General features: G+C 47.0%; 1 protein-coding gene across 4 annotated transcripts in view; it reads right to left on the bottom strand.

Moving 5' to 3' along the window:
* Nucleotides 1-24,119: 24,119 nt before the first annotated feature.
* The window catches only part of BRINP3 (BMP/retinoic acid inducible neural specific 3), a 416,465-nt gene continuing 413,866 nt past the window's right edge, over nucleotides 24,120-26,718 (bottom strand). For all 4 annotated transcript variants that reach the window (XM_075936746.1, XM_006127774.4, XM_075936748.1 and 1 more), the window contains one exon: nucleotides 24,120-25,532. In XM_075936746.1, the coding sequence (XP_075792861.1) occupies nucleotides 24,416-25,532 (1,117 nt within the window). In that variant the 3' untranslated portion in view covers nucleotides 24,120-24,415. The remainder of the gene's footprint in view (nucleotides 25,533-26,718) is intronic.

The following is a 26,718-nucleotide window of genomic DNA, read 5'->3' as shown; positions in this document are numbered from 1 at the left end:
TGAGGCCATACCTGGAGTATTGTGTCCAGTTCTGGGCCCCCCACTATAGAAAGGAGGTGGATGCTTTAGAGTTGGTCCAGCGGGGGATGACCAAAATGATTAGGGGGCTGGAGTGCATGACATATGAGGAGAGACTGAGAGATTTGGGTTTGTTTAGTCTGCAGAAGAGAAGAGAGAGGGAGGAGTTGATAGCAGCCTTCAGTTTCCTGAAGGGAGGTTCCAAAGAGGATGGAGAGAGGCTGTTCACAGAACAAGGCGCAATGGTCTCAAGTCACAGTGGGAGAGGTCTAGGTTGGACATTAGGAAAAACTATTTCACTAGGAGGGTGGTGAAGTACTGAAATGGATTATCTTGGCAGGTGGTGGAATGTCCATCGCTAGAGGTTTTTAAATTTAGGCTTGACAAAGCCCTGGCTGGGTTTACTTAGTTGGGATTGGTCCTGCCTTGGGCAGGGGGCTCGACTTGATGACCTCCTGAGGGCTTTTCCAGCTCTATGATTCTATGACACCCGGTGCTGAGTGGCCCTGTTCCGGGCTTGAGGGTTCCCCCCCTCTATCTCTGAGGCCTTCCCTCCCTGTTGGGGGCCTGCAAGTAACATCCCTCCAAACAACACTGTGGCCGCAGACATACACTCTGCTCAGCTATCCGAGCCCAGAGTTGGTGTGGGCCCCCTCCCTACTCTTGTCCCCATGGTTCCTGTTTGGGAGGCACCGCAGCTCAGTGGCCTAGACCTGGGGGACCTTCCCTCTAGCCCCGTCTAAAGCTCTGGCCCCCCTTCCTGTCCTGATACTTCCCCCCATTCATGCCCTTGGTCCCGATCCCACCCTTTTTAATGAACCCAACTCCATCTCTGAGTCCACTCCCCTTCCTGGCCCCTCTCCCACCACCCTCATTCCCACCGTCTGGCCCTAATCCAACTCCCGCTCCCGCCTTCACTGTGATGCCCGCTCACCCTCCACTGTCTCCCCATCCGACTGTTATTGCCACCCCAATGGGGGCCGTCTCATTGCCACTATCTGCGAGTGGGCCTCAGGGAGTGGTTTTCATGTCCCCTGTTCTGAGTTCCCTCCGCCACCCCCTCCCTCACCAGGGAAGGGGACAGGCAGCACAGCACCACAGCTTTTGGAGTTGTGCAGGGGATCAGAATCCTGGTTGCCTGTCTCTGTGGCCCGCGAGATTCATCTGGGGTCCCAGCCGGAGGAGAATCCCTCTGGGTATGTCTACACTACACTACATCCGTTAGTTCGAACTAACTTTCATAGGCACTACACTAGCGCTCCGTTAGTTCAAACTTAATTCGAACTAATGGAGCACTTAGTTCGAACTAGGTAAACCTCATTTTACGAGGATTAAGCCTAGTTCGAACTAGCTAGTTCGAATTAAGGGGTGTGTAGACCCTTAATTCGAACTAGTGGGAGGCTAAGGCTTCCCAGGTTTCCCTGGTGGCCACTCTGGCCAACACCAGGGAAACTCTATTGCCCCCCTCCCGGCCCCGGAGCCCTTAAAGGGCCACAGGCTGGCTACACAGTTTGTGCCAGTTGCAAGGCTGCCAGCACCCGTGCCAGCAGACCCTGCACCTGCCACACTATGAGCCAGCCACCTGAGGACACCCAGCCCTCCACTGCTCCCCAGGACCAGCCTGGCGGCTCCCAGGAGCCTGCCCAGGGGCGCCAAAGGCGGGTGCCTGCTTGGTCAAGTGTGGAGATCGTGGACCTCATCAAGGTTTGGGTGGAAGCCTCCAATGTCCATGATCTCCGCACTAGCCACAGGAACGCGGCCGTCTACGGCCACATGGCTGCCAGCCTGGCCGTCAGGGGCCACCAGCGCAGCCGGGAGCAGGTGCACTGCAAAATTAAAGATCTGCGGCAGTCCTACTCCCGGGCCTGCCAGCCAGGGGCCGACCCGGAGGCCTGCCCCCACTTCCACGCCCTGGACCGCCTCCTAGGGGCTCATGCCGTCCCTGCCCCCCGGGACGTGATAGACCCGCTCCAGGGCCCGCTCCAGGAGACAGAGGAGAAGGAGGAGGGCTCTGAGAGCCAGGAGCCTGCCACCAGCCTGCCCAGGACCCGGGACCCCCGAGGCACCCCACAGAGCCGCTCGCCTTTGTCGTCCGAGGCCGGGGAGGCGTCCACATGTGAGTACCATCATGTTCCCCTTATGTGTATGGGGGGCTGGGGCGAGAGGGAGCCCCGGGACCATGTGCCTGGGCCTTGCCCACCAAGGAGCAGCAGCTGGGGATCCTGCAGGGGCCCTGGCCTTGCAGAAGGGAGCTGGGTTTCACACACCTGGGCCCCGGGGTAATTGACCGCTGGTCTTGTTGCACCACAGCTGTAGCACCTGGGCCTGCAGGGCACACCACACCGCCTGCAGCAGCTGCCCGTGCCCGGGCAAGCAGGAGAGCCAGGAACGAGGAGGAATACCAAAGGCGGCACCTCCGGTTCCTGGATCACCAGCTCCGCACCCAGGACCACTGGGTCCAGGAGGACCTGAGGCTGCGCTGGAGGAGTCTGGAGGCCCTGGAGGAGCAGGGCCGTGCCCTGCGAGGCCACCTCCAGAGCCTGCTCGACCGCTTCCCATTTCCTCCTCCCCCTGCTCCTCCTGCTCCCGCTCCTGCTCCCGCTCCTGCTTCCACTCCTGCTTCCTCCACACCCCCTGTCCCTCCTGCCCCCCCCCCCCAACCATTTCCCACCGACGCCCCCGGATCCGCAGTGTGGCGACACGGGAGAGGCAGCCGGACTCCCACCCCTGAGCTTTCCTTTCCCTTCCTCCCTTCCCTCCCCTTCCAGCTCCCTCGTCCCAGGTTTCCCCCTCCCCTCTCCCACCCTCATTCCTCCCTTCCCCCACCCCAGTTATGTGAAATAAACATACGTTTTTTTTGAAAAACAGGTGTCTTTATTTTACAGTAGGTAGGGGGGGAAAGGGGAAGGGGGGTGGAAGAAGGCCCCAGTGGGGCATGCAGGGAGAAGTCAGTCCTCCTCCTCCACCAGGAAGCTCTCCCACAGGGCTTCCCGGATCCGGACGGCTCCCCCTTCTGCTCACACAAATTGTGGAGCACACAACATGCTGCCACCACGGGAGGGATGTTGTGCTCGGCCAGGTCGAGACGGGTGAGGAGGCATCGAAAGCGGGTTTTCAGTCGCCCGAAGGCCCCCTCCACCACGATGCGGGCCCTGGTCAGCCTGGCATTGAAGGCCTGGCGGGAGGGATTGAGGTGCCCCGTGTAGGGCTTCATCAGCCACGGCTGCAGTGGGTAGGCGGCATCCCCCACCAGGCACACGGGCATGTCCACGTCCCCGACCCTGATGGTTGGGGAAGAAGTTCCCGGCCTGCAGCCACTGGCACACGGAGGAGTTGTGGTACACCCGGGCGTCGTGCGCTTTGCCGGACCAGCCCACATTAATGTCCATGAACTGTCCCCGGTGGTCACACACGGCCTGCAGGATCACGGAGAAGTACCCCTTGCCGTTGACGTACCGGGACGCCTGGTGTTCCGGCGCACGTATGGGGATGTGCGTCCCATCGATGGCCCCCCCGCAGCTGGGGAAGCCGAGGGCGCTGAAGCCCCGGATGACGGCGTCCGGGTCGGCGAGGCGGACCACCCTGCGGAGCAGCACCCGGTTGATGGCCTTGACCACCTGTGGAGAGAGACACAGCAAAGCGCCAATCAGTGGGGCGCCAGGGTGGCTGGGAGCGTTCGTGCCCTGGCAGTGCCCCGCGCCCCACTCCCGGTAGCAACCCCCCTGGCGGCGTGTAGTACAGCCGGGACAGCCCGACCCCTCCGGTGCGGAGCGCTTTCGCCTCCTCCTGCCCCCCCTTTGTCACTGGGGCGGCCCATCCCCCTCCTCGCAGCCCCCTTCCCTCCCGGCTCAGTGGCCGACGAGTGCCATACCTGCATGAGCACTGCTCCGACGGTGGATCTCCCCACGCCGAACTGGTTCCCGATGGATCGGTAGCTGTCCGGCATGGAGAGCTTCCATAGGGCGATGGCCACCCGCTTCTGGAGGGGGATGGGGGGCCTCATGCGAGTGTCCTTTCTGCGCAGGGCAGGGGCAAGCCACTCACAGAGCTCCAGGAAGGTGTCCCTCCTCATCCTGAAGTTCTGGGTCCACTGTCGGTCCTCCCAGCGCTCCAGGACGATGTGGTCCCACCAGTCGGTGCTGGTGTCCAGACGCAGCGGGGCACGCCGCTGCTGGGACGCCGCCGCAGCTCCTCCACGGCCCCCAGAGCGGTCAGGCGGAGAGGCAGGGGGCTGACGTTCACCAGGTGGTGCCAGGCAGCCTCGAGCCATTGCTGGCAGGCTTGCAGCAGCAAGTCCAGAACGTGCACCAGAAGGTGCAGGGCGAGCTGTGGCTCCATGTTGCCACCTGCAGCAGCCCCCCCGAAGGGAAGCACCGACACAGACGGGCACAGAGACCAACGCTTTGCTGTCCCTTGGCGAGGTTGGCAAGGAAGCAGGAAAAGATGAGAACCAGCTGTCCAGGGGGGTCCCTTTAAGCTCGAGCCTCAGATAGCCTCAGACAGCAGCCACACAAAGCAACTACTGACCTGATGCCCTGCCAGAACCTGTTTCAGCTGCCCTTAAATGCCCCCCTGCGTCCAATCAGTGTGGACGCGCTAGTTCGAATTAGCAAAACGCTAATTCGAACTAGTTTTTAGTTCTAGATGAGCTAGTTCGAATTAGCTTAGTTCGAATTAACTTATTAGAACTAAGTTAGTTCGAATTAGCGCTGAGTGGTGGGGGCTGAGCTGTGCCAGTTCCTCGCAGACACTCGCAACATTAAATGCCCAGGGCTGTAGGGCGGGTCTCCACAGGAGCTAGGTCCTGTCCCTCCTTTGGAAGAGAGGGTTACTTGGTGGTTTTTCTGCAGGAGACCCACATGACTCCAGCCATTGAGGTTGGCTGGCAGCTGGAGTGGGGGGACAGGGTGCACTTCAGGCACCTCAGCGCCCATGCCTGTTCTTCCCTGCCCTGCAGCCTGAGGTGCTGGGGGTTGCCGAGGTCATCCCTTGCCGCCTGCTGCACGTCCAGGCCCGCATGGAAGGGCTGACGTTGAACTTGGTCAACGTCTATGCCCCAAACACAGGCCTGGACCAGGTGACCTTCTATCAGTGGGCAGCCATGTTCCTCGTCACTCTGGATCCTCATGAATGCCTGGTCCTGGGCGGGTTCTTCAACACCACACTTGAGGACCCAGACTGTGCAGGAGTCTAGAACTGCCAGGCCACAGCAGGCATCCTCAGGGAGATCGTGGACCATCTCTCTCTGGTGGACATCTGGAGTGACCACCACCTGGATGACACCACCACCTTCACATTCGTCTAGGTGGGGGACTATCGATTGAGCCACTCCTGGTTGGACTGCATTTATCTATCTCAATTCCATCTAGAATGATCTCAATCCTCCAGCATCCAGCCATCCCTGTTCATGAACCAGCCAAATGGTGGCCGTGAAAACTCCTCTTAGCCAAGAGAGGCTGGAGCTGGCCTATTGGAACTTTAATAATGTGGGCTTCATGGCATCCTTCTGGGAGTTCTGGCTGGCCTGCTGGAGGCAGCGGCCCACCTTTCCCTCAGAGTGGTGGTGGTGGAATGTAGGGAAGGTGCATGCCCGGATCTTCTGCTGTGACTACTCCCATGGCACCAGCTGGCAGAGGGATGCTGTGATAGAGCAGTTGGAGTGAGAGATTCTGAAGCTTGAGGGGCATCTGGCATCCAACTCGAGGATCCACCCCTCTGTGAGGTGTATTGGGAGAAGTGGGAGGAACTCCAGGCCCTCGAGGACCACTGGGCTCAGGGTGCCTTTGTTCGATCCCGCATCCATCTCTTTTGGGAGATGGATCGCGGCTGCTGCTTCTTTTATGCCCTTGAGAAAAAGAGGGGGGTTAAAAGGCATGTCACCTGCCTTTTGGCAGAGGATGGCACCTCACTCTCGGATCCGGAGAAGATACATGGAAGGGCCAGGGCCTTCTACACCAGTTTGTTCTCCCCGGATCTGACTGAAGCTGATGCCTGCAGGGTATTCTGGACTAAGCTACTGAAGGTCAGCATGGGTGACTGAGACCGGCTATAGCTGCCTCTCACTCTGGCCGAATTCTCGGAAGCCCTCCATCTCATGCTCACCAACAAAACCCCCGGGCATGGATGGGCTGACCGTGGAGTTCTCCTGCATATTCTGGGACATCCTCGGTCTAGACCTCATGACCATCTGGGCTGAGTGCTTGGAGAGTGGGGTCCTCCCTTTGTCATGCAGGCGAGCCATGCTCGCCTTATTGCCGAAGAAGGGGGACCTCTGCGACCTTCAGAATTGGTGTCCCGTCTCACTCCTCAGCATGGACTAGAAAGTCATAGCAAAAGCCATCTCTCTGTGACTGCGGTCCTTGCTGGTGAATCAGCCCTACACCATCTCAGGCCGCAGCATCTTTGATAATTTGTATCTGGTCCAGGATCTCTTGGAGCTCGGGTGTAGGGATGGTCTGTAGTTCACCCTCCTGTCTCTGGCCCAGGAGAAGGTGTTTGACAGGGTGGACTATGGGTATCTCCTAGGCACTCTGCAGGCCTTTGGCTTCAGGCTCCATTTTGTGGGTTTTCTCCGGGTGCTGTACATCTTTACGGAGTGTTTGGTCAGGCTCAATTGGACCCTGACCGAACCGGTCAGCTTCAGGTGGGGAGTATGTGAGGGGTATATGCTGTCAGGCCAGCTGTATGCTCTGGCAGTCGAGCCCTTTGTTTGTCTCCTCTATCAGAGGTTGATGGTGTTGGTGCTCTGAGAGCTGAAGCTGCGACTGGTCCTGTCGGTATACACCAATGACGTGCTCCTCATGAATGAATGAATAATTATTAGGGAATTCTTTAGCTATCATAGACTTTACACACTTTGCTGTTAACTGGGAATCCAACTACAAAGTCATTAAAATGCATATATTTAACTCATCCATAGGGCTATCTTCAGTCGCCTGCCCCCAAAGGTCAATTGGGGCCTGGCAGGAAGGGAAAGCACACACAGTTTCCACCGCCCTGCCAGGAGCATGTGGCACGTGCTCCTGACAGGGTGGGAGAAGAGTTCACACGCTGCCCTGCCCTCAGGTGCTGATTGCCCTCAGGGCAGGGGAGTGCATGAAACTTACTCTGCCCTGCTCCCACCCTGTGAGGAGGCTTGGGGACAGAAAGATTAGTGCATGAAGTCTTGTCCCACTGCCAGGGGAATGGGTGCCCAGGCAGAATCTTGGAGGGAAAGAGGTGCAAAGATGTTCCCCCACCCCCAGACCAATCATGGTCTATGGCTGGGGAAGCAGGAAAGTATCCTGGCCATGCCCCTTCTGCTTGAGGCCCTGCCATTTCCACAGGGCCTGGGGCCACTTCAAAATTTTCTGAAGTGGCCCCTGGCAAAAAATTATTGCCCTCCCCAGTTTTATAGACACAAATATACATAACTCCAAGATGCTTGGGACAAATTGCTGCATGTAACCGATCAATCTTAATCTCTTAATCTGCTGGACCTCTTTATCTTATTTTGACATATCTATCATTCTTGTGTATAAAATTAGACCTATGGGCTGCGTCTAGACTGGCAAGTTTTTCCGCAAAAGCATCTGCTTTTGCAGAAAAACTTGCCAGCTGTCTACACTGGCCACTTGAATTTCCACAAGAACACTGACTTCCTACTGTCTGAAATCAGTGCTTCTTGCGGAAATACTATGCTGCTCCCATTCGGGCAGGGCCAGTGTAGACAGCTCAGATTTGTTTTGTGAAAAAAAGCCCCAATCGCGAAAATGGCGATCGAGGCTTTCTTGCGCAAAACCATGTCTAGATTGGCACGGATGCTTTTCCGCAAAAAGTGCATTTGCAGAAAACCGTCCGTGCCAATCTAGACCCTCTTTTCCGCAAATGCTTTTCATGGAAAACTTTTCCGTTAAAAGCATTTGCGGAAAATCATGCCAGTCTAGACGCAGCCATGGAATATGGAATGGTGTATGGTTTTAAATGTGTAAATGAAAGTCATCATGGGTGGGAGGCAAAGAAAAGGACAAAAGGCTATTTGCATAAATCTTAGCAGTGGTTGGTAGACTGGCCCAGTGACTTCCCATGCAAAAAGGGAATCTTTGAAAACACCAGGAGTCTTTTGGCTGACTGGTGTGGCACACCCAAAGGAGGGAACCAAAGACCCCCGGGAAAAGGAGACTGCCATGTGTTTTGTAAGGCTTGACTGGGAGAAACAGTTCTAGGGTAAGTTTGAAATAGGCAGTGCTTTTTTTGTTAAAAAACCTGGTACTCATTTTTCCTGGTACTCATTTCTTGAGGAAAGTACATTTGAAAAATGTCTCTCCCACCCTTCTTCCTGCTGAGTCCCCTCAACTTTTTTCTATTGAATTTGTGATAAACTTTTACAATCATGTTGAAATAAATAGATTGTTGAAATAAAATATCAAAATAAGACATTTGTATGTGCCATTTATTACTTTGATTTGAAAGAATTAGTGCATGAAAACATACTAAAGTGAGTTCAATCTTGCTGTTCCCACAGGAGTCAGTCAGGCTGGGGGCTGTGCCAGGGGAAAGCAGAGCAGCATGAGTGCTCCCAGGGCCAGCTGGGGGCTGTGCCGGGGAAAAGCGGCATCAGCGCTCCCAGGGCGGGCAGGGAGCTGTGCTGGGGGAAAGCAGCGCAGCACGATTGCTCCTAAAGCAGGTGCTGGAGCGCTGTACCGGTGTGCGCCATCACAAAAGAAGCTTTGGTTATAAGTTTGTCCTGGGGTTTTAGTGTAGAAGTAGTTAAGCGTTTTCTGTTGTTTTGAATTTGTAATCTACTTTGCTCTGCCTGTTCTCACCTATTACCACTTAAATCCTACTGCTTGTACTTAACAATCACTTTTTTTCTATAAAGCTCAGTGTAAATAATTGTTACCTGGAGGAGCAATCAGTATGTGCACTCCCCCTTTCATTGTTAAAAGAGGTTTAATTGGGGGTTTAATCCCATGGGGGGAGTGGTACCCCAGGAAGCTGGCCCAAAACTGCATCTTCCTTGGACCTAAAGAGATTCAGTGTCTGCAATGCCTCTGGGGATGGGGCCATGATTCTCAGCTCTGTGGCTTGGCTGGGGGAAATCAGGGAGCTGGCCACGCAGGACAGGGCATCAAGAAGCTCAAGAGAGCTAAAAAGAGGGTTGTAGTGGCCTCATCAGCACCTCAGGAATCACCCCCAAGTGGTCATGTGTGACCTCATTCTGCCACACCCTCCAATGCATCTGCTGGAGGAATCTGGCCAGAAAACCATGGGTCATCTAGTAAAGGCATTCCCCCCTGGTGATTTATGAGAAAACAAGGAGCGTTACATGCACTCCACATATAATCTGCTGCATAGTTCCAGACATTTAATAATAAAATTGCACCCTGATTAAACACATATCAAATGTCTCCCTTCCATCTTTAAATAGAGCCAATCACTTCTAACCAGCCCTTGTGGATTTTCTTCCCCTACTGTTGCAGTTCAAAACTAATGCCCCAGCTCTTTGCTGTAATGTCCTACACTTCCCAGCTCACCTGCCTCTGTTGCTATATCTGTCATTATATGAAACAAAGAAAGACTGTAGCACATGAAAAAGACCAATGCCAGCAAAGGCAAGGTAATAAGCTTCAGAGGGGTAGCCGAGTTAGTCTGTAACTAGAAAAACTTAAAAAACAGTGAATAGTCTAGCAGCATCATAAAGACTAGCAAAACATGTACAAGGGGTGGGTGAGATTCTGTGGCCTGCACTGTGCATGGGATCAGACTAGATGATCGTAATGGTCCCTTCTGACCTTAAAGTCTATGAGACTATGTAGATGGTATCATGAGCTTTCGTGGGTACAACCCACTTCTTCAGATAACTGGAGTATTAGAAGTCCAGATCCAAGAATAAATAAGGGTGGGAGAAGGGAAAGAGAAAAAATAGTGATTTGGATTGTTCAGGTTACAAGAGGCTGATATGAACAATTTGCACTTCTATAAGTACCCATTGTTTCTTTGGTTGCTTAAGTCATTAGGATGTGGAAAGTAGTGTGCGAGCCGGCTGATATCTTTATTCATTCCAACTTGATAAGAATCAAACTTGTAAATGAAGTTAAGTTCCAACCCTTCCCTGCATATTTGTCTTGTGGAATTGGTCAGAGACAACACCGTGACTTTGAGATCCATTAATGAGTATCCTGGGCAGGTTAAAGTGTTCTCCAACCGGTTTCTGTGTGTTGCTTTTTCAGATATCTGATTTGTGTCCATTCATTCTTTCCCATAGAGTCTGTCCAGTTTGGCCTTAATCCCAGACCAGGAATTTTCTATCTGCTACTCAAGATACACAAATCTGGAAATCCCGGATGACCCATCATCTCAAGCATTGGCACACTTACAACAGGATTATCTGGCTATATTGACTCTCTCCTCAGACCCTGTGCTACCAGCACTCCTTGCTATCTTGGGGACACAACCAACTTCCTGAGGAAACTACAAAACATCAGTCATCTTCCTGAAAACACCATCCTGGCCACCATGGATGTAGAAGCTCTCTACACCAACATGCCACATGAAGACTGATTACTGGTTATCAGGAACACCATTCCTGATGACACTACTGCACACCTGGTTACAGAGCTCTGCGACTTTGTCCTCACCCACAACTACTTCTGATTCAGAGACATTTTGTATCTTTAAGTCACCAAAACAGCTCTTATCCCCTAGCATGCCTACTCTGCATCGATGACATCTTCATCATATGGACCCACGGGAAAGAGACTCTTGAAAAATTTCACAGGAATGGCTCATAGTTCATGTTCTCTAGACCTTTAATCACTCTTGTTGCTCTTCTCTGAACCTTCTTCAATTTCTCCACATCTTTCTTGAAAGGTGGTGCCCAGAACTGGACACAATTGAGGCCTAATCAGTGCAGAGTAGAGCTGAAGAATGACTTCTCATGTCTTGCTCACAATATTCCTATTAATGCAGCCCAGAATCATGTTTGCTTTTTTTTGTGACCCCCTAGATCCTGTTCTGCAGTACTCTTTCCTAGACAGTCACTTCACATTCTGTATGGCTATGTCTATACTGTGCTGTTTTCCGCAATAAATATGCAAATGAGGCAAAGCATAGAATATTTCCATGCCTCATTTGCATAATTAATGAGTGGCCACTTTTTGCAAAAGAAGGAGCAGTCTACACAGCTCCTTTTTGCACAAAAAAACCCTCTTGCACAAGAGCCGTTCTGCATTTTTTCAGGAAGAATGTTTCTTGTTCAAGAGGGGGGGTTTTGCACAAAAAGGAGCCATATAGAAGGCTCCTTTTTGCACTAAAGCATCTTGTGTAAAAAATGGCCACTCTATTATGCAAATGAGGCATGGCAATATTCCACGCTTTGCCTCATTTGCATATTTCTTGCGCAAAACAACGCTGTATAGACATAGCCTATGTGTGAAACTGATACCAATTCCTTCCTAAGTGGAGTACTTTGCATTTGTCCTTCTTAAACTTCATCCTATTTACCTCAGACCATTTCTCCAGTTTGTCCAGATCATTTTGAATTATGACCCTATCCTCCAAAACACTTGCAACCCCTCCCAGGTTGGTATCATCTGCAAACTTAATAAGCCTATTCTCTATGCCAATATCTAAACTGTCGATGAAGATATTGAACAAAACTGGCCCCAAAACAGACCCCTGTAGAATTCCACCTGTTATGCCCTTCCAGCATGATTGTGAACTTTTAGTAACTATGATAATGGTTATTCAGACAGTTATGCACTCACCTTACAGTAGCCCCATCTAAATTGTTTTTGCCTAGTTTATTGATAAGAAGATCATGCGAGACCATATCAAATGCCTTACTAATGTCTGGGTATCCCACCATTAAAATAAATACATGAACTTCAGAGGCACATTAAACATTTATTGAGAGACCTCTGCTCTGCTTGTGCTTCCAGTCAGCTGTCCCAGTTTTCTACAATGAGGAGTTGAATTTCCTTTGTTTCACATTTCAAAGTGCTCCATTACATTTAAAAATGTTCCATTAAGTTTTATTAAACTCATTAAATTGAAAGAGTGAGAACCTGAATTTTACACACTAGGCTAGAACTACTTCACTGAGAAAGCCTATTACCATTATTAATCCACGGAATACTTTTGAGAACTTCAGTTTATTGGGGGTGGGAGTGTTTAAAAGAGAAAGAGAAATCAGACATTGCCATTCTGCCAAAGGCACAACCAGAACAAATATTGTAATAGTATTATTATTTATTATAGTTGTAATTGTAGTTTTCCCTACAAACGTATTCTCCTTTCCACAGGCAAAAGGCGGTTTTATTCATTTGGGAAGTGTTGATAATTGTCATGATTTTATCATAAATCTTATTATCATTTGTGTATTTCTGAATGCCCTAGTTCCTGAAGGCATGTGATTAAGTGAGCATTTCTGATTTCATTAATGAATTCATAAATTTTCAGACTTAATGGTTATGAAGAAGTTGGGAAAATGTGGCAAATGCAGCTTAAAGGTTCACAGCTCAGGTGCTTAAAAATAAACCTTCACATTTATGCTTTTTTTTAAAAAAAATCTCGATTTGTAAGCCAATCTCATCATCTAGAAGGGGGGGATGGACTCATCATTTTTCAATGTTTGGGGTTAGCAATGCTGGGTTTGGGGGTTAGCAATGCACACCCATTGGCAACTCTCCTTTTCTGCTTTGATGGGCAGATTCTGACAGATGTTAGTCCTTTCTATGCATTATGTTTGTTTGCAGTTGTGTTTTTTATGTTCAAATTGTGTGTGGCATTATGCTGTAATGCTTTTGACTCTTGAGAGAGGAAAAAGTTGTTGGGAAGACAGTGACCTCATTCAACTTGTATTTGTCCTAGTTCACATAATACTAAGGCAGATCATCAAATGTCATCAGTTGGCAGAACTGTATTGACATTAACGGAGCTATCCTAGTTTATGCTCTAATCACTCTGGTACAGTTCAGTAGATATTCTCTTTCAATGAAAAAACCAATAAAAGTATTGTTTCAAAGTCTATAAAAGATGCAAACCAAACCATCCACATGAGACTTCCCAAAATGTATATTAAAATTGCAATGGTATCATAATAAAATGGAATTGTCACTTTACAGTGAGAGAGAAAGATGAAAACAAAGTCAAATGAAATAAGCAAAACAGTTATACTTCAAAAGGCATGCTTTCTGATAGGAGACTGATTAATATTAATCTCCCAAGAATGATGATGGAGATTGCAGGGTTTTCCTTTTTGCAGAATTAAGGGAATTACAAAAATTTAATTTCAAAATGGATTCATGGATATCCATGTTTGGACATTTTTGGAGGTTTTTGAGGTTTCTAAAAATGCATTATGGTAATATTACATTTATATTGCACCTGCATTCACAGATCTCCCAAAAGCAAATTTAAGTGTCAAGGGAGCAGTTTCAGGCAGAGCAGGAAGCAGATGAGAGCCTCAAGAGAGATTTTTGTAGAAAGACTTCCTTGTGAGCACAAGGAGGACTGGCATCCTCAGAGACAGTTGGTATTTTTAACTAAGTACAGGGTAAAGTAGTGGCCATGCTGGAGTGAGCAGGATCAAAGATCAATTGGATGAGTCAGCTAAATTACACATTTTGGGCTGTGAAATGCACCCACAAACTTGTAGCTAATCTGTTGGATGGATTTGGTGAATTTGCTGTAGCCAGTCTGGATGATGTCCTGCCCATGAATCCATATACAGCCACACCTAGTGCATCTCCAAACTGTTTTCTACACATAAGGGAGGCAGGGTTGACAGTCCAGGCTAGAAAGTGTAAAATAGGCCTAAGCAGGGTGAGTTACCTTGAACATCAGGTGATCAACAGGCTAAAGTAGAGGTTATCCAAAATTAGCCTGTCCCTAAGTCAAAAACCAGGTCCAGGGTTGGAGGATATTATGGGCGATTTGTATGCTACTACAGTGAGATTGCCGCTCTCATGACAGGCCTGAAAAGGAAGAAGCAACCAAATGGAGTTAAGTGAATTGGGACATTCAGGAAGCTTTTAAGTAGCTTAAGACTGCCCTTTTGTCTGACCCTGTACGAAGGGTCCCAGACTACAAGAAACTTTCCTTGTCATAACGGATGTCAGAGCATGGTGTGGGAGCAGTTTTGTTGCAGACATGGTCAGATCAACAGTACCACCTTGTCGTCTTTTTCAATAAAAAGCTCTCTGAGAGGGAAACCTACTGGTCTCTCACAGGAGGAATGTCACACCATTATGTATGCTCTGGAGAAGTTATGCCAAAATATTTGGGGACAGCACTTTCACCTGCAGGCTGACCATTTGGCACGGAAGTTATGTCATACAGATACTAACAAGGAACTCCTGGGCTGTGTCTAGACTGGCAAGTTTTTCCACAAAAGCAGCTGTCTACACTGGCCGCTTGAATTTCCGCAAGAACACTGATGATCTCATGTAAGATTGTCAGTGTTCTTGTGGAAATACTATACTTTTGCGCAAGAGGGCCAGTGTAGACAACGCGGTATTGTTTTGCGCAAAAAAGCCCCGATCATGAAAATGGCGATGGGGGGGGGGGGGGGGAGACACTTTCTTGCACAAAACCATGTCTAGATTGGCATGGATGCTTTTCCGTTAAAAGCATTTGCGTAAAATCATGCTAGTTTAGATGTAGCCCTGAAATGGAGCTTGGCTCTCCAAGACTTTGATTTTGAAATAGAAGCTCCTGAAAAAGTGTTGTAACAAAGTGACTGATGTAGTCTTCCATGAGAGCTTGCCAAACTCAGCCAGTGAAAACTGTCCCATTAATCTGGGTCATAGTATTCCATGAACGTGAGGGATCTTGTTTAGTTCTTCATGTATTCACTAGTGAATTTAGTATGTGCCTGTATATTATTAACTATGTCATCTCCCTAGACTTCAAGAAGAAATCACAGTCAGTGTAGACTAGATTACCTAATACTGTTGGTGATTGGGGGGCATGCGATGAATGGGAAGGGTACTACCTTTTCTGGACATCCCAGACATTGAGTTCACTAAATTGCTGGTGTAAAGGTTAAATCCAGATACAGTGAATCCTTAAGAGTCTCCAGGAAGTGTTGGCAGGGAGCCAGAAGAGCTAATAAAAAGAGTGATAGAAATGTAGCCGTGTTAGTCTGGTGTAGCTGAAACAAAATACAGGACTGAGTAGCACTTTAAAGACTAACAAGATGGTTTATTAGATGATGAGCTTTCGTGATCTTCCATGAGATCGTCGGTGCTTTTCCGGAAATTCAAGCCAGTGTAGACAGCTGGCAAGTTTTTCCGCAAAATCAGATGATTTTGTAGAAAAACTTGCCAGTCTAGACACAGCTGTGGAGATCGGGGGAGGTCACAGATGATTGGAAAAAGACAAATGTAGTGCCCATCTTCAAAAAAAGGGAAGGACAATCTGGGAACTACAGCCTCATCTCAGTCCCCGGAAAAATTATGGAGGCAATCCTCAAGGAATCTGTTTCGAAGCACTTGGAAGAGAAGAAAGTGTTCAGGAATAGTTAACAAGGATTTACCAAGTGCAAGTCATGCCTGACCAACCAGATTGCCTTCTATGACAAGGTAACTGGCTCTGTGGATATGGGGAAGGTGGTGGATGTGATATACCTTGACTTTAGCAAACCTTTTGATACGGTCTCCCACAGTAATCTTGTCAATTAGTTAAGAAAGTATAGATTGGCAGGGATAGGGTCCAGAGTGACATATACAAATTGGAGGATTGGGCCAAAAGAAATCTGACGATGTTCAAGAAGGACAAATCAGAGCCCTGCACTTGGGACAGAAGTATCCCAAGCACTGTTAGGCTGTCTACATTGGCACCCTTTTCCGGAAAAGGGATGCAAATATGAGACTTTGGAATTGCAAATGCTGCGGGGGATTTAAATATCCCCCGCGGCATTTGCATGAACATGGCTGCCGCTTTTTTCCGGCTCGGGGTTTTGCCAGAGAAAAGCGCCAGTCTAGACGGGATCTTGTGGAAAATAAGACCTTTTCCGCAAGATCCCTTATTCCTACTTTCAAGCAGGTGTCTACAGCTATTCTACTTTCAAGTAGGAATAAGGGATCTTGCGGAAAAGTGCTTATTTTCTGCAAGATCCCGTCTAGACTGGCGCTTTTCTCCAGCAAAACCCCGAGCCGGAAAAAAGCGGCAGCCATGTTCATGCAAATGCCACGGGGGATATTTAAATCCCCCCGGCATTTGCAATTCCGACTGGTCTCATTAGCATCCCTTTTCCGGAAAGGAGTGCCAATGTAGACACAGCCTTACAGTTTGGAGACCAAATGACTAAACAGTATTTAAAGACCTGGGGATTACAGTGGATGAGAACCTGGATATGAATCAAGAGTGTGCCCTTGTAACCAAGAAGGCTAATGGCATATTAGGGTGCATTAGGAGGAGCATCTCCAGCAGATCTAGAGAACTGATTATTCACCCTTATTTGGCATTGGTGTGACTACATCTGGGCTGTGTCTAGACTGGCAAGTTTTTCTGCAAAATCAGCTGCTTTTGTGGAAAAACTTGCCAGCTGTCTACACTGGCCACCTGAATTTCCACAAGAACCCTGACTTCCTACTGTCTGAAATCAGTGCTTCTTGCGGAAATACTATGCTGCTCCCGTTCGGGCAAAAGTCCTTTTGAGCAAAGCTTTTGCACACAAGGGCTAGTATAGACAGCTCAGATTTGTTTTGCGCAAAAAAGCGCTGATCGCGAAAATGGCAATCGGGGCTTTTTTGTGGAAAAGTGCGTTTAGACGCTCTTTTCCGCAAATGCTTTTAACGGAAAACTTTTCTGTTAAAAGCATTTGCGGAAACTCATGCCAGTCTAGACATAGCCCGGGAGTACTGTGTCCACTTCTGGGCCCCCCATTACAGAAAGGATGGAGAAAGTCATCAGAAGACAACAAAAATAATTGGGGGCCGGAGCACTTGACTTACAAGGAGAGGCTGAGGGATTTGGGCTTGTTTAGTCTACATAAGAGAAGAGCGAGGAGGGATTTGATAGTAGCCCTTAACTACCTTCTCTCCTTTAGGTTAGGAGAGAAGCTTTTCTCAGTGGTGACAGATGCCAGAAAGAGGAGCAATGGCCTCAAGTTGCAGTGGGGGAGGCTTAAGTTGGACATTAGGAAACATCTATTTCACTAGGGGTATGTCTACACTACCCTCCTAGTTCGAACTAGGAGGGTAATGTAGGCATATCGCACTTGCAAATGAAGCCCGGGATTTGAATTTCCCGGGCTTCATTTGCATAAGCGGGGAGCCGCCATTTTTAAAAACCCCGCTGGTTCGAACCCCGTGCAGCGCGGCTACACGGGGCTCGAACTAGGTAGTTTGGACTAGGCTTCCTATTCCTGTTCCACGAGGTGTACCGGTAGTTCGGAATAGGAAGCCTAGTCCGAACTACCTAGTTTGAGCCCCGTGTAGCCGCACTGCACAGGGTTTGAACCAGCGGGGTTTTAAAAATGGCGGCTCCCCGCTTATGCAAATGAAGCCCGGGAAATTCAAATCCCGGCCTTCATTTGCAAGTGCGGTATGCCTACATTACCCCCCTAGTCCGAACTAGAGGGGTAGTGTAGACATACCCTAGGAGAGTGGTCAAGCACTGGAATGGGTTACCTAGGGAAGTGGTGGAATCTCCATCCCTAGAGGTTTCTAAATCCTGGCTTGACAAAACCCTGGTTGCTCTGATTTAGTTGGGATTAGTCCTGCTTTTAGCAGGGGCTTGGACACGGTGACCTCCTGACGTCTGTTCCAACCTTATGATTCTATCTGCCTGCTGGTTTTAGACTGTTTTCTGTGCTGGACGCTAAGACCTGGGCTACACTAGGACTTTACATCAACTTTAGCCCCATACAGTCGATTTTCTATGTGAGGTGTCCACACTACCAAGCCTGTTGCATCGACATTAAGGGCAGCAGAAATTGATATCTGTATTCCTGCTTTTCACCAGGGCTGCGTCTAGATTGGCATGATTTTCCGGAAATGCTTTTAACGGAAAAGTTTTCCATTAAAAGCATTTTCGGAACAGAGCGTCTAGATTGGCATGGACGCTTTTCCGCAAAAGCACTTTTTGCGGAAAAGCATCCCTGGTCAATCTAGACGCACTTTTGTGCAAAAAAGCCCTGATTGCCATTTTAGCCATCGGGGCTTTTTTGCGCAAAACAGTACTGTGCTGTCTACACTGGCCTTCTTGCACAAATGATTTGCGCAAAAGGGACTTTTGCCCGAACGGGAGCAGCATAGTATTTCCTCAAAAAACACTGATTTCTTACAGTAGGAAGTCAGTGCTTTTGCAGAAATTCAAGCGGCCAGTGTAGACAGCTGGCAAGTTTTTCCGGAAAAGCGGCTGATTTTCCGGAAAAACTGGCCAGTCTAGACATAACCCAGGAGTATATTAGCACTCTCCCGGGTTGGTTGCATGTGCCAGACACACAACCTCCTCTCCCCACACAGGCAGGAAAGGAATCAGTGTATCTGGGAGGTCACATGTGCTGAACCCACTGTGTGGTAGACACAGTAGCAAGCCAAACAGCTCTTCCCTGCTCTCCTGCCTGCAGGCTCCAGCCCTGGCTAGGAAAGTAGCACTGTCCAGGGGAGCCACATGTGCTGAACATGTGGGAAGACACTCTCTGCTGTCACCCTCCTACTGCCTGCAGACTCTGGCCCTGGCTGGCCCCTTACTATGACTGCTTGCCTCTGGAATGAGTGTGTCTTGATGTTCCCCTGAGAAGCCTGGACACCTTCTGTAAAGTGCCAGCTTTAAAGCAAACATTTGTTTTTGCACAGAACACATCTCCTTTGTCTTTACAGAGACTTTCAGTTTATGCTAACAGATTTGGGGTGGGCTTAGCACACTGTATCTGCTGTAAAGTTTTCCTGTGTAACTTTTCATTGCAACTGGGCCAGCAGTCAGCTTGATGCCAACTCCCCCTCTTCCAGCATCTGCCTTCCTGGCACAAATTGGTAGGTGAAAACACATGAGAGAGATGATGTTCTGCAAGCAGATGGACTGCATGCACTCCTTTATGGTGGAGATGAGGGCAGAGCGGTAGGACTGGATTGTACAGTGACAGCAGAGGGGAGGTGCCAGGGAGCAGCTCATGAGACACCATGAGACCACGTTCACCTCCCTGACCACTGTGAAGGATCACATGGCATTCTGTCTTGAGAGGGCCTTCCCCCAAAATCCAACCTGCTCCAATGGCACCCCTGGTCCCTCCTACCCCAGCCCTGTAGCTTCGACCCCCAGTATTCCCTGGGGGATCAAGTTAGCTGGATCCTCCAGGCCTTTGGGAGGCAGAAGGCAGTCCCACTCCCATTCCTAAAGTCCCCTCCCACTTCCAGTTCCTAGTTCTTCCACTTCCCTGTTGTTCTCCGCTAATAAGCACTCACATGCACTGAACAATGGTCTCAATTGCTTGAACTGCAGGGGTGGGATGGGGAATTAAAGAGAAACACAGGGAGAATTTGTGGAGAGCCATGTGACAGAGTCTCACGAGAGGCTTTGCATAAAACTATCTTTCAATGCCTCTCTGCCTTACACTGGCCCATGCTGTGCTCTCCTGCTTGCGCTGGCTTCCCGTTGCTCTAAGTGCTTTGCCTCACCCCCTACCCTGCCAGAAAAGTTTCCCACTTGCTCCTAAATAAATTGTATGGAGCACACAACATATTGCCACCAGAAAAGGCATGTTGCATCCACTGAAGTCCAGGTGAGTCAGGAGACTCCTGAACCTACTCTTTAAATGACCGAATGCATATTCCACCACCATTCTCACCTGCTCAGCCTATTCTTTAACAGCTCCTTGCTGGGGTCCAGGCTGCCTGTGTAGGGCTGAGCTACAGGTGCCAAGGGTAAGCAGGGTCACCCAGGATCACTATTGGCACATTCACCTCTCTGACTCTGATTGTCTGGTTGTGGAAAAAAATTCCAGTGCACATCTTTTGGATGAGTCAGGGGTCCTGAAAGATGCAGGCATCATTTCACCTTTCCCAATCATTCCACTTGATGTCGGTGAAAGGCCTTGTGCTCCATGAGTGCCTGCAGGACCACACAGAGGTACCCTTTGTGGCTGATGCGACGAGGAGTCCTGTGGCACCTTATAGACTAACTGAAGTGTAGGAGCATAAGCTTTCGTGGGCAAAGACCCACTTCGTCAGATGTGGACTCCTCGTCGCTTTTGCAGATTCAGATTAACACGGCTACCCCTCTGATATTTGTGGCTGATGTGCTCTGTGGCAAGGTATCTGTAGTCGTAATGTGGATGTGTGTTCTGTCTATGGAGATGGGCTTCCCACTGGAGCGAGGGAAGCCCATCACGGCAAAGCCATCCAGTGTAGTGTCCTTGTTTTCCAGAGTCATGATCCTTCGTAGCAGGATGCTATTGATGGCCTTGGCTACTAGTATAACAAGAGCCCTGACCATAGATTTTCCCACCCTGAACTTGCTCCTGACTGAGCTGTAGCTGTCTGGTGTAGTGTACTTCCATAGGACAATTGCCACATGCTTTTTCATTGTCATGATGTCAGAACTGGCATTGCACTGTTATAGTAACCATCAGTAAATCTTCTGTAACAGGATGGACCTCATCACCATGAGGGAGGGGAGGGAAAGAAACAGGAGCTGGTGCTGGGGGGAGCTGGCTTAAAACCTGGTTTCCCCCCAGCACCATCTCTGCAGTGCTGCCTGCTTCCCCTGCTGCCTCTATCAGAAACAACGGGGCAGGGTAGGGGGGAGGAGAGTAGAACAGGCTGCCATGAAGCAGCCTCTGCCTGTGGCAGGCTGAAGCTTGCCATGGGCAGAGGCTGCTTTGGTAATAGCCTCTGTCTGTGGCCAGCCCAGACTGCTGCAAACGGGGGCTGCTGGATCTAGTGTTACCCAAAATTGAGCAGTCCCTTCTTGCACTGTTCCAGGACCTCTGTGGCTCTGCATTTTAAATGTAGTAAGAGCCACTGGGAGCTCGTGCCAGCTCCAGGAACTACCCCTGCAGAGCGGCTCCTCTTATCGACTAATCGTGTAGTTGATACAATTTGTATCAACAACACAATTAACCAAATATCTGCTCCTTAACATCCTGATTGCAGTCTGAGTTGATGGAAGGCTCCCTAATGAAGATGCACTACTTCGGACAACTTTGATTCTTCCCTGAATGTAGATCCAGCTGCTCATAGAGGGTATGTCTACACTACCCCGCTAGTGCAAACTAGCGGGGTAATGTATGCATACCGAACGTGCAAATGAAGCCCGGGATTTGAATTTCCAGGGCTTTATTTGCATAAGCCGGCCTGCGCCATTTTTAAATGCCGGCTTGTTCGAACCCCGTGCCACGCGGCTACACGCGGCACGGGCTAGATAGTTCGGACTAGCAAGCTATTCTGAACTATCTAGCCCGTGCCGCGTGTAGCCGCGCGGCACGGGGTTCGAACAAGCCGACATTTAAAAATGGCGCCGGCCGGCTTATGCAAATAAAGCCCGGGAAATTCAAATCCCGGGCTTCATTTCACGTTCGGTATGCATACATTATCCCGCTAGTTCGCACTAGCGGGGTAGTGTAGACATACCCAGACTGAATAAAAACAAATTTAAAAAATTATAATTGCTATTGAATAGAACAAACCCCTTTCTTTGGGTTAAGTTAACCTAAAAGTGGTCATCAGCACTATCTAAATGTGAAATAATAAAATTAGGATTCCCTAATTTTAACCCTAACATCTTCCTGTTGCATATGTAAAAAAGATGTTTCGCTTTTAGTCCACTTTTCTAATCTCAGTGCCATTTTGCTGTGTAGAAGGGACACAGAGTGAACTACATGCCATAATTACAATAAAACTGAGATCAAACTGATAAACCTCATCTTTTATTACAATTGCCAGAGAAAAATATGAGGAAAGGTTGAAAACACTTGCTACACATTTGGAGGAGCAGAATGGTAGTCTATAGTGAGAAATGTTTTATCAATACCGAGACTGGGCTAATGACTGAAACATAACTTTTTGTTTTCTATGTTTAACAGAACATAGAGATGTTTGTACTATTTATGCCTCAATTAGAAACTAATCCAGGATCAAAGCCTACTGATTATGAGTGACAATGAACTGGTGCATTGGAATATTTCCAGTATATATATACATTGTTCTGTTTTTCTTTCTGTCCTTGCATATACACCAGTATTTTTACATCTCTAATTATGTTTCCATTTCATAAACTGCTTGGTGTGAGAACTGCAGAATATAGCAAAGTTTTCTTATTGAACAGAAGTCATTCTCCATTGGTGCCAGAGAAAATATTTATTTTTAGCCACTATTGTAACAAGTCAATGGTGAAAATGAGCCCTTTTTAATATTTTTTGAATCAGCTATATGATTTTGAAAGATGGCAGCTTGTCCATATTTTATTAGTGTTATTAATGTTATTTTCCCTACTGGCTGACAACGTGCTTCAGGTTTTGTATTATCTAAGATTTGCTGGTCTAACTACATCCCTCATAGAACTCCAGTAATGTCACTGTGGTTACATTAGAGTTGAAGTTGCAAGTACTCTGATAATGGATTACCTTATCCTTAATTATAAAATTCCTTGCATTTGGAATTTAATTAAAGATCTAATGCTCCTTTGACATTTTATATTTTTAAAACAATGTGTAAAAAACCCCAAAGTTCTGATTCTGACCCTTTCTGAGCTTATATTTATAAAGTAACAGGGTAATAAAATATAATTTTTCCACTTTAAACTAGATTTTAACTAGGCGGTTAGATAAATTTACAGAAAAACATGTTTATTTGGTTCCAAATCCCTACAGTACAAGAGAACCCTAAACAATCATGAAGAAGGAGACATAATTCTATCAAAGGAAAACATATTTTGGAAAAAAGTGTCAGAAAAAAATGTCAGGAGAAAATATCAGGCCATCTCAGAGAAACTGTTTAGCCACTTCTGGTTACTATCTGTGTGCATGATACTTTCTGTGTAGACAGGCTAAGATAGATGTATTTAGATAAATACAGGAAAAATATAACTGTACATTATAAATACACACATACACAGATAATACATATAGTATGTGTGTGTGTGTATATATATATGTGTGTGTGTGTGTGTGTGGTAAAACCTGTGTTATCCGACACACCTGTGGATTAGGGCGTTCCGGTTATCTAAAAATTCCAGTTATCTGAGGGTCCGTCCCATCAACCTAGGAAAAACCAATGGACAATAATAGTAAAACTCATGTTTTTAATATTGGTAGTTTTGTAGTGTGAGGCAGTTGATCTCACATTTCTATTTTGAGTTAAAGATGATTAGTACTTCTTAAATAAAAAAATGTTAAGCTAATCATGGTAAACCAAGCCAGGCCAGTGCACCTGAAGATGTGACAGTATTGTGGCTGGAGGCAATGCCGGTTAGTAAAGTTTTCTAGTTAATAGAGTGCCGGATAACAAAAGTTTCATATATATATAAATAAATGTGAGCAAGAGATGGGGTGTGAAATATGACATTTATTTTAGTGATTTTTCTCTATGTACTATTCAATTCATATGTAAGCAGATATGAAAAATCAAATAATTATGGAGACTAAACATGTTTTCACTGGAAAGGGATTTCTCCACTGTAAACTACTGGATATTAGTAAGATAGCTAGCCTTTCATGTGCTTATATACTGTAACCAATGCAACCTTTCATTACTTTGTATCCCATAAGACAACAGTACTAGCATCCTGTCCATCCAAAAATGGACAACACTATAGCTCTGGGAATCTGTATGCAATGATATAGTATCTTGAAAAAGTCATGCTCTTAGCAAGTGTCCCAGGTGCAGGGACAAGTGAGCCATCAACAACAGATGTCAGTTTGCCTGGACATGAATGTTTGTATTTGTGTCTCTAATATAAAATTCCTTTTTTTGTTGTTGACTTTTCTAGGATTTATGTATATAAAAAAACCTATTTGTGACTATCCTTTCCCCACCCACTCCTTTAATACAGTGCACATACAAAAGTATATTAAGGATATTACTTACTTTGTGGAGAACAAAATAATCCCACAGCATTTCTTTTTAATAACTGTTCAGCTAAAAAATTTTATTGGTATTCTTTTATGTTCCCCCTAGAGGATGTAATGCACAAAAGCATTGCCATGGAACATATAAAATTACAAATGAAATTTACTGTAAAAAGTAGTATGTCTTCAAGACCAGTGGTGTCAGTATTTATTTCATTCATAAACCCAAAACTGCAGGTATAATATATTCATTATCACAAGTTCATTGCCATCCAATGGTATTGACTGATATAAGACAGATATTGAAAAGACAATTTAAATGTACTCTTCCAAACATAAACTGTTCCACAAAAGCACGGTAAAAACTCCTTCAAGTTTTTGTGTTGTGCTTCACATTGATGGTTAACTACATAATTTGGTTGTGTCATAGTCCATTGTGTTTGGCAATTTGTCATTAAAGGTCTGCAAAGCGGATTGAATTCTCACCACCTCACTGGTAGACAGTTTGAGTCTATGACGTAATAAGCAAGAGAAAAGATCTAGACGACGTTGGCCAGCTGGGGAGAGTTTATTTACACGGTCCCGTATTTCTAATAGCTGCAAAAGTGCTGAGTCTTGTGATCCCTGAGTATAGGGGTAGTCCAGCTGCAAAATTAAGTCCCGAATTGCTTCTGGGTCAAAGTGCATGCTGTAGCCAAACACTTGGATGTTGTTGATTTTCATGTAGCCTAGGTTCCGTGAAGGATCAATAAATTCCAGAGGCTCATAGTAGATGCTTTCATTGCCATTTGGACCATTTGACTTAATTCGACTCCTCAAGTAGATATGCACAGTTTCAAAAAATGTCTTCCACTTGTTGCCTAGAGACAGCGTCCAATTATAACACTGAAGAGGTAAGTCCAGCTTAGTCCGCTCCCAGTCGGGGAAACTGTTTTCATTCACAGGCATGAACCAGCTCTCAGAGTGGCTGCCTCCAAAAGGGTTGACATAAACAGCTAGAACAGGTTCCAAAGTACTGTTTTTGGTTAGGCAAATTTGAAGAGAGAGACCCAGTATCATATGGACCAAGCTAGACTTGTACTTGTTACTCTTAAGGGTAAGGAGCATTCGTTTGCGCCAGGAGGGATCGAACCAGCTATTGAGACGCATGTCATTGCTGATAAAAATAGCATGGACTTCAATCCTCCGATCTGTTTTTTGTAATAAATACTTCATCTCCAGGTCCTGAAGATCTGTCTCAAATCCAATGTAGTGCTCTGTGGAATCTGCTACTTCAGGCTTGCAAAGCCCTTGGCTCAGCATGTATCCAGTATTACAGCTCCCACAGCGGGTGCGGTTGTCAGGAGCACAGGTGAAGCAGGCAGAGCCATCGCCCACAATGCAGGGAAGGAACCCATTGCAGGCAACTTGGTCATTAGGGCAGGTACATGAATGTGTCTCTTCAGAAAAGCTTCCCAGAAGACCATTTTCATTGCAGTACAGAAAGGACTGGATGCGGTTTAGCCAATAGATTGATGATCTGTAACAATAATAATAATTAATACAAAAATGGTTTAAGAATCCAACCTTATAATTTTTCACTTTGTCTCTTTCAAAGAAAACTGGTATTGACAGCAAATTCAGAGACTAAACATCTCTAAAATGTCAGATGATGACAGTTGGAGTGATAGCAATGAGCATATTAATTTCCAGAATTGTAAAAAAGCACAAAGGAAAGTTAAATTATAAATTCAGTGCTATAATAAGACTATAGGTTTATACTTTTTATTCACCACACCCCATCAAGAAAATAGCTAATTTTCTGCATCTGACTTCACTTTTATACTGTACCCATTGTAGATTTTTTGTTGTTGTGCTATTTTGTTAAGTTGTTAACTGTGTAGGCAGGCGTGTACCATCTTTCATCTTTATTATGTAGTCTTTGGAAGTTTACATGATATTCTGAACTTTCCTGTTATTGACTGGAACTGCTCCAATTTAAAGATAGTGAGATTTATAGAGCAAACCTTTAGCTGGAATATCAGGAAGAAAAAAACATTAAAATAGATTCAGACTTAATTATTTAATTCACTTATAGCATTATGCTCTTACTGTTAAGCATGGGTGAATGTATCTCATTTTTCCTTGGCTGGTTTGATAAAACACAGTTGCCAAGAGAAAGACAAGATGACCAAACAATCTGGAAATGTCTCAGAGAAAAAATAATCTGCCAAGTTTTTATATTCTTCAGCTTACTAGTTCTACTGATGCAGTGCTTGAAAAACACATTCTAGCTAGGGTTGCCAGACGGCTTAACAAAAAATACTGACCCTCGCCTCCCCGACTCCTCCCCTTCCGGCCAAAAAAAAAAAAAACACTGGGAAAAAATTCTGTTGAGAAAAAAAAAAGGGAGACCAAAGTTGTTGGGCAAAAAAAAAAGAGGTGCTGTGCCTTTAAATGACCCCGTGTTGTTCATTCCTCCGCCCACGCCAGGGGTAAATTGGCCCTGCCAGGCTTCCGTTTGAAGGAAACAGGAAATACAGGACATGTCCGGTATTTTCATTTTTTATTACTGGACAGGCTGGGCGAAAACCGGAACTAGCAGCCCTAATTCTAGCTGCCACTATATCCAGAGGAGCTGATAGCCATGCAGAGCCCCATGTCAAATTGGAGCCAGGTTTGGTTCCATGCTTCCAGAAGAGTGCCTTGAACAGAAAGGGTACTTC

The sequence above is a fragment of the Pelodiscus sinensis genome, chromosome 9 (genome assembly GCF_049634645.1).
Source record: "Pelodiscus sinensis isolate JC-2024 chromosome 9, ASM4963464v1, whole genome shotgun sequence".
NCBI lineage: Eukaryota > Metazoa > Chordata > Testudines > Trionychidae > Pelodiscus > Pelodiscus sinensis.
Note: the sequence above shows the minus strand (reverse complement) of the source record. Positions and strands in the feature narration are given on the sequence as shown.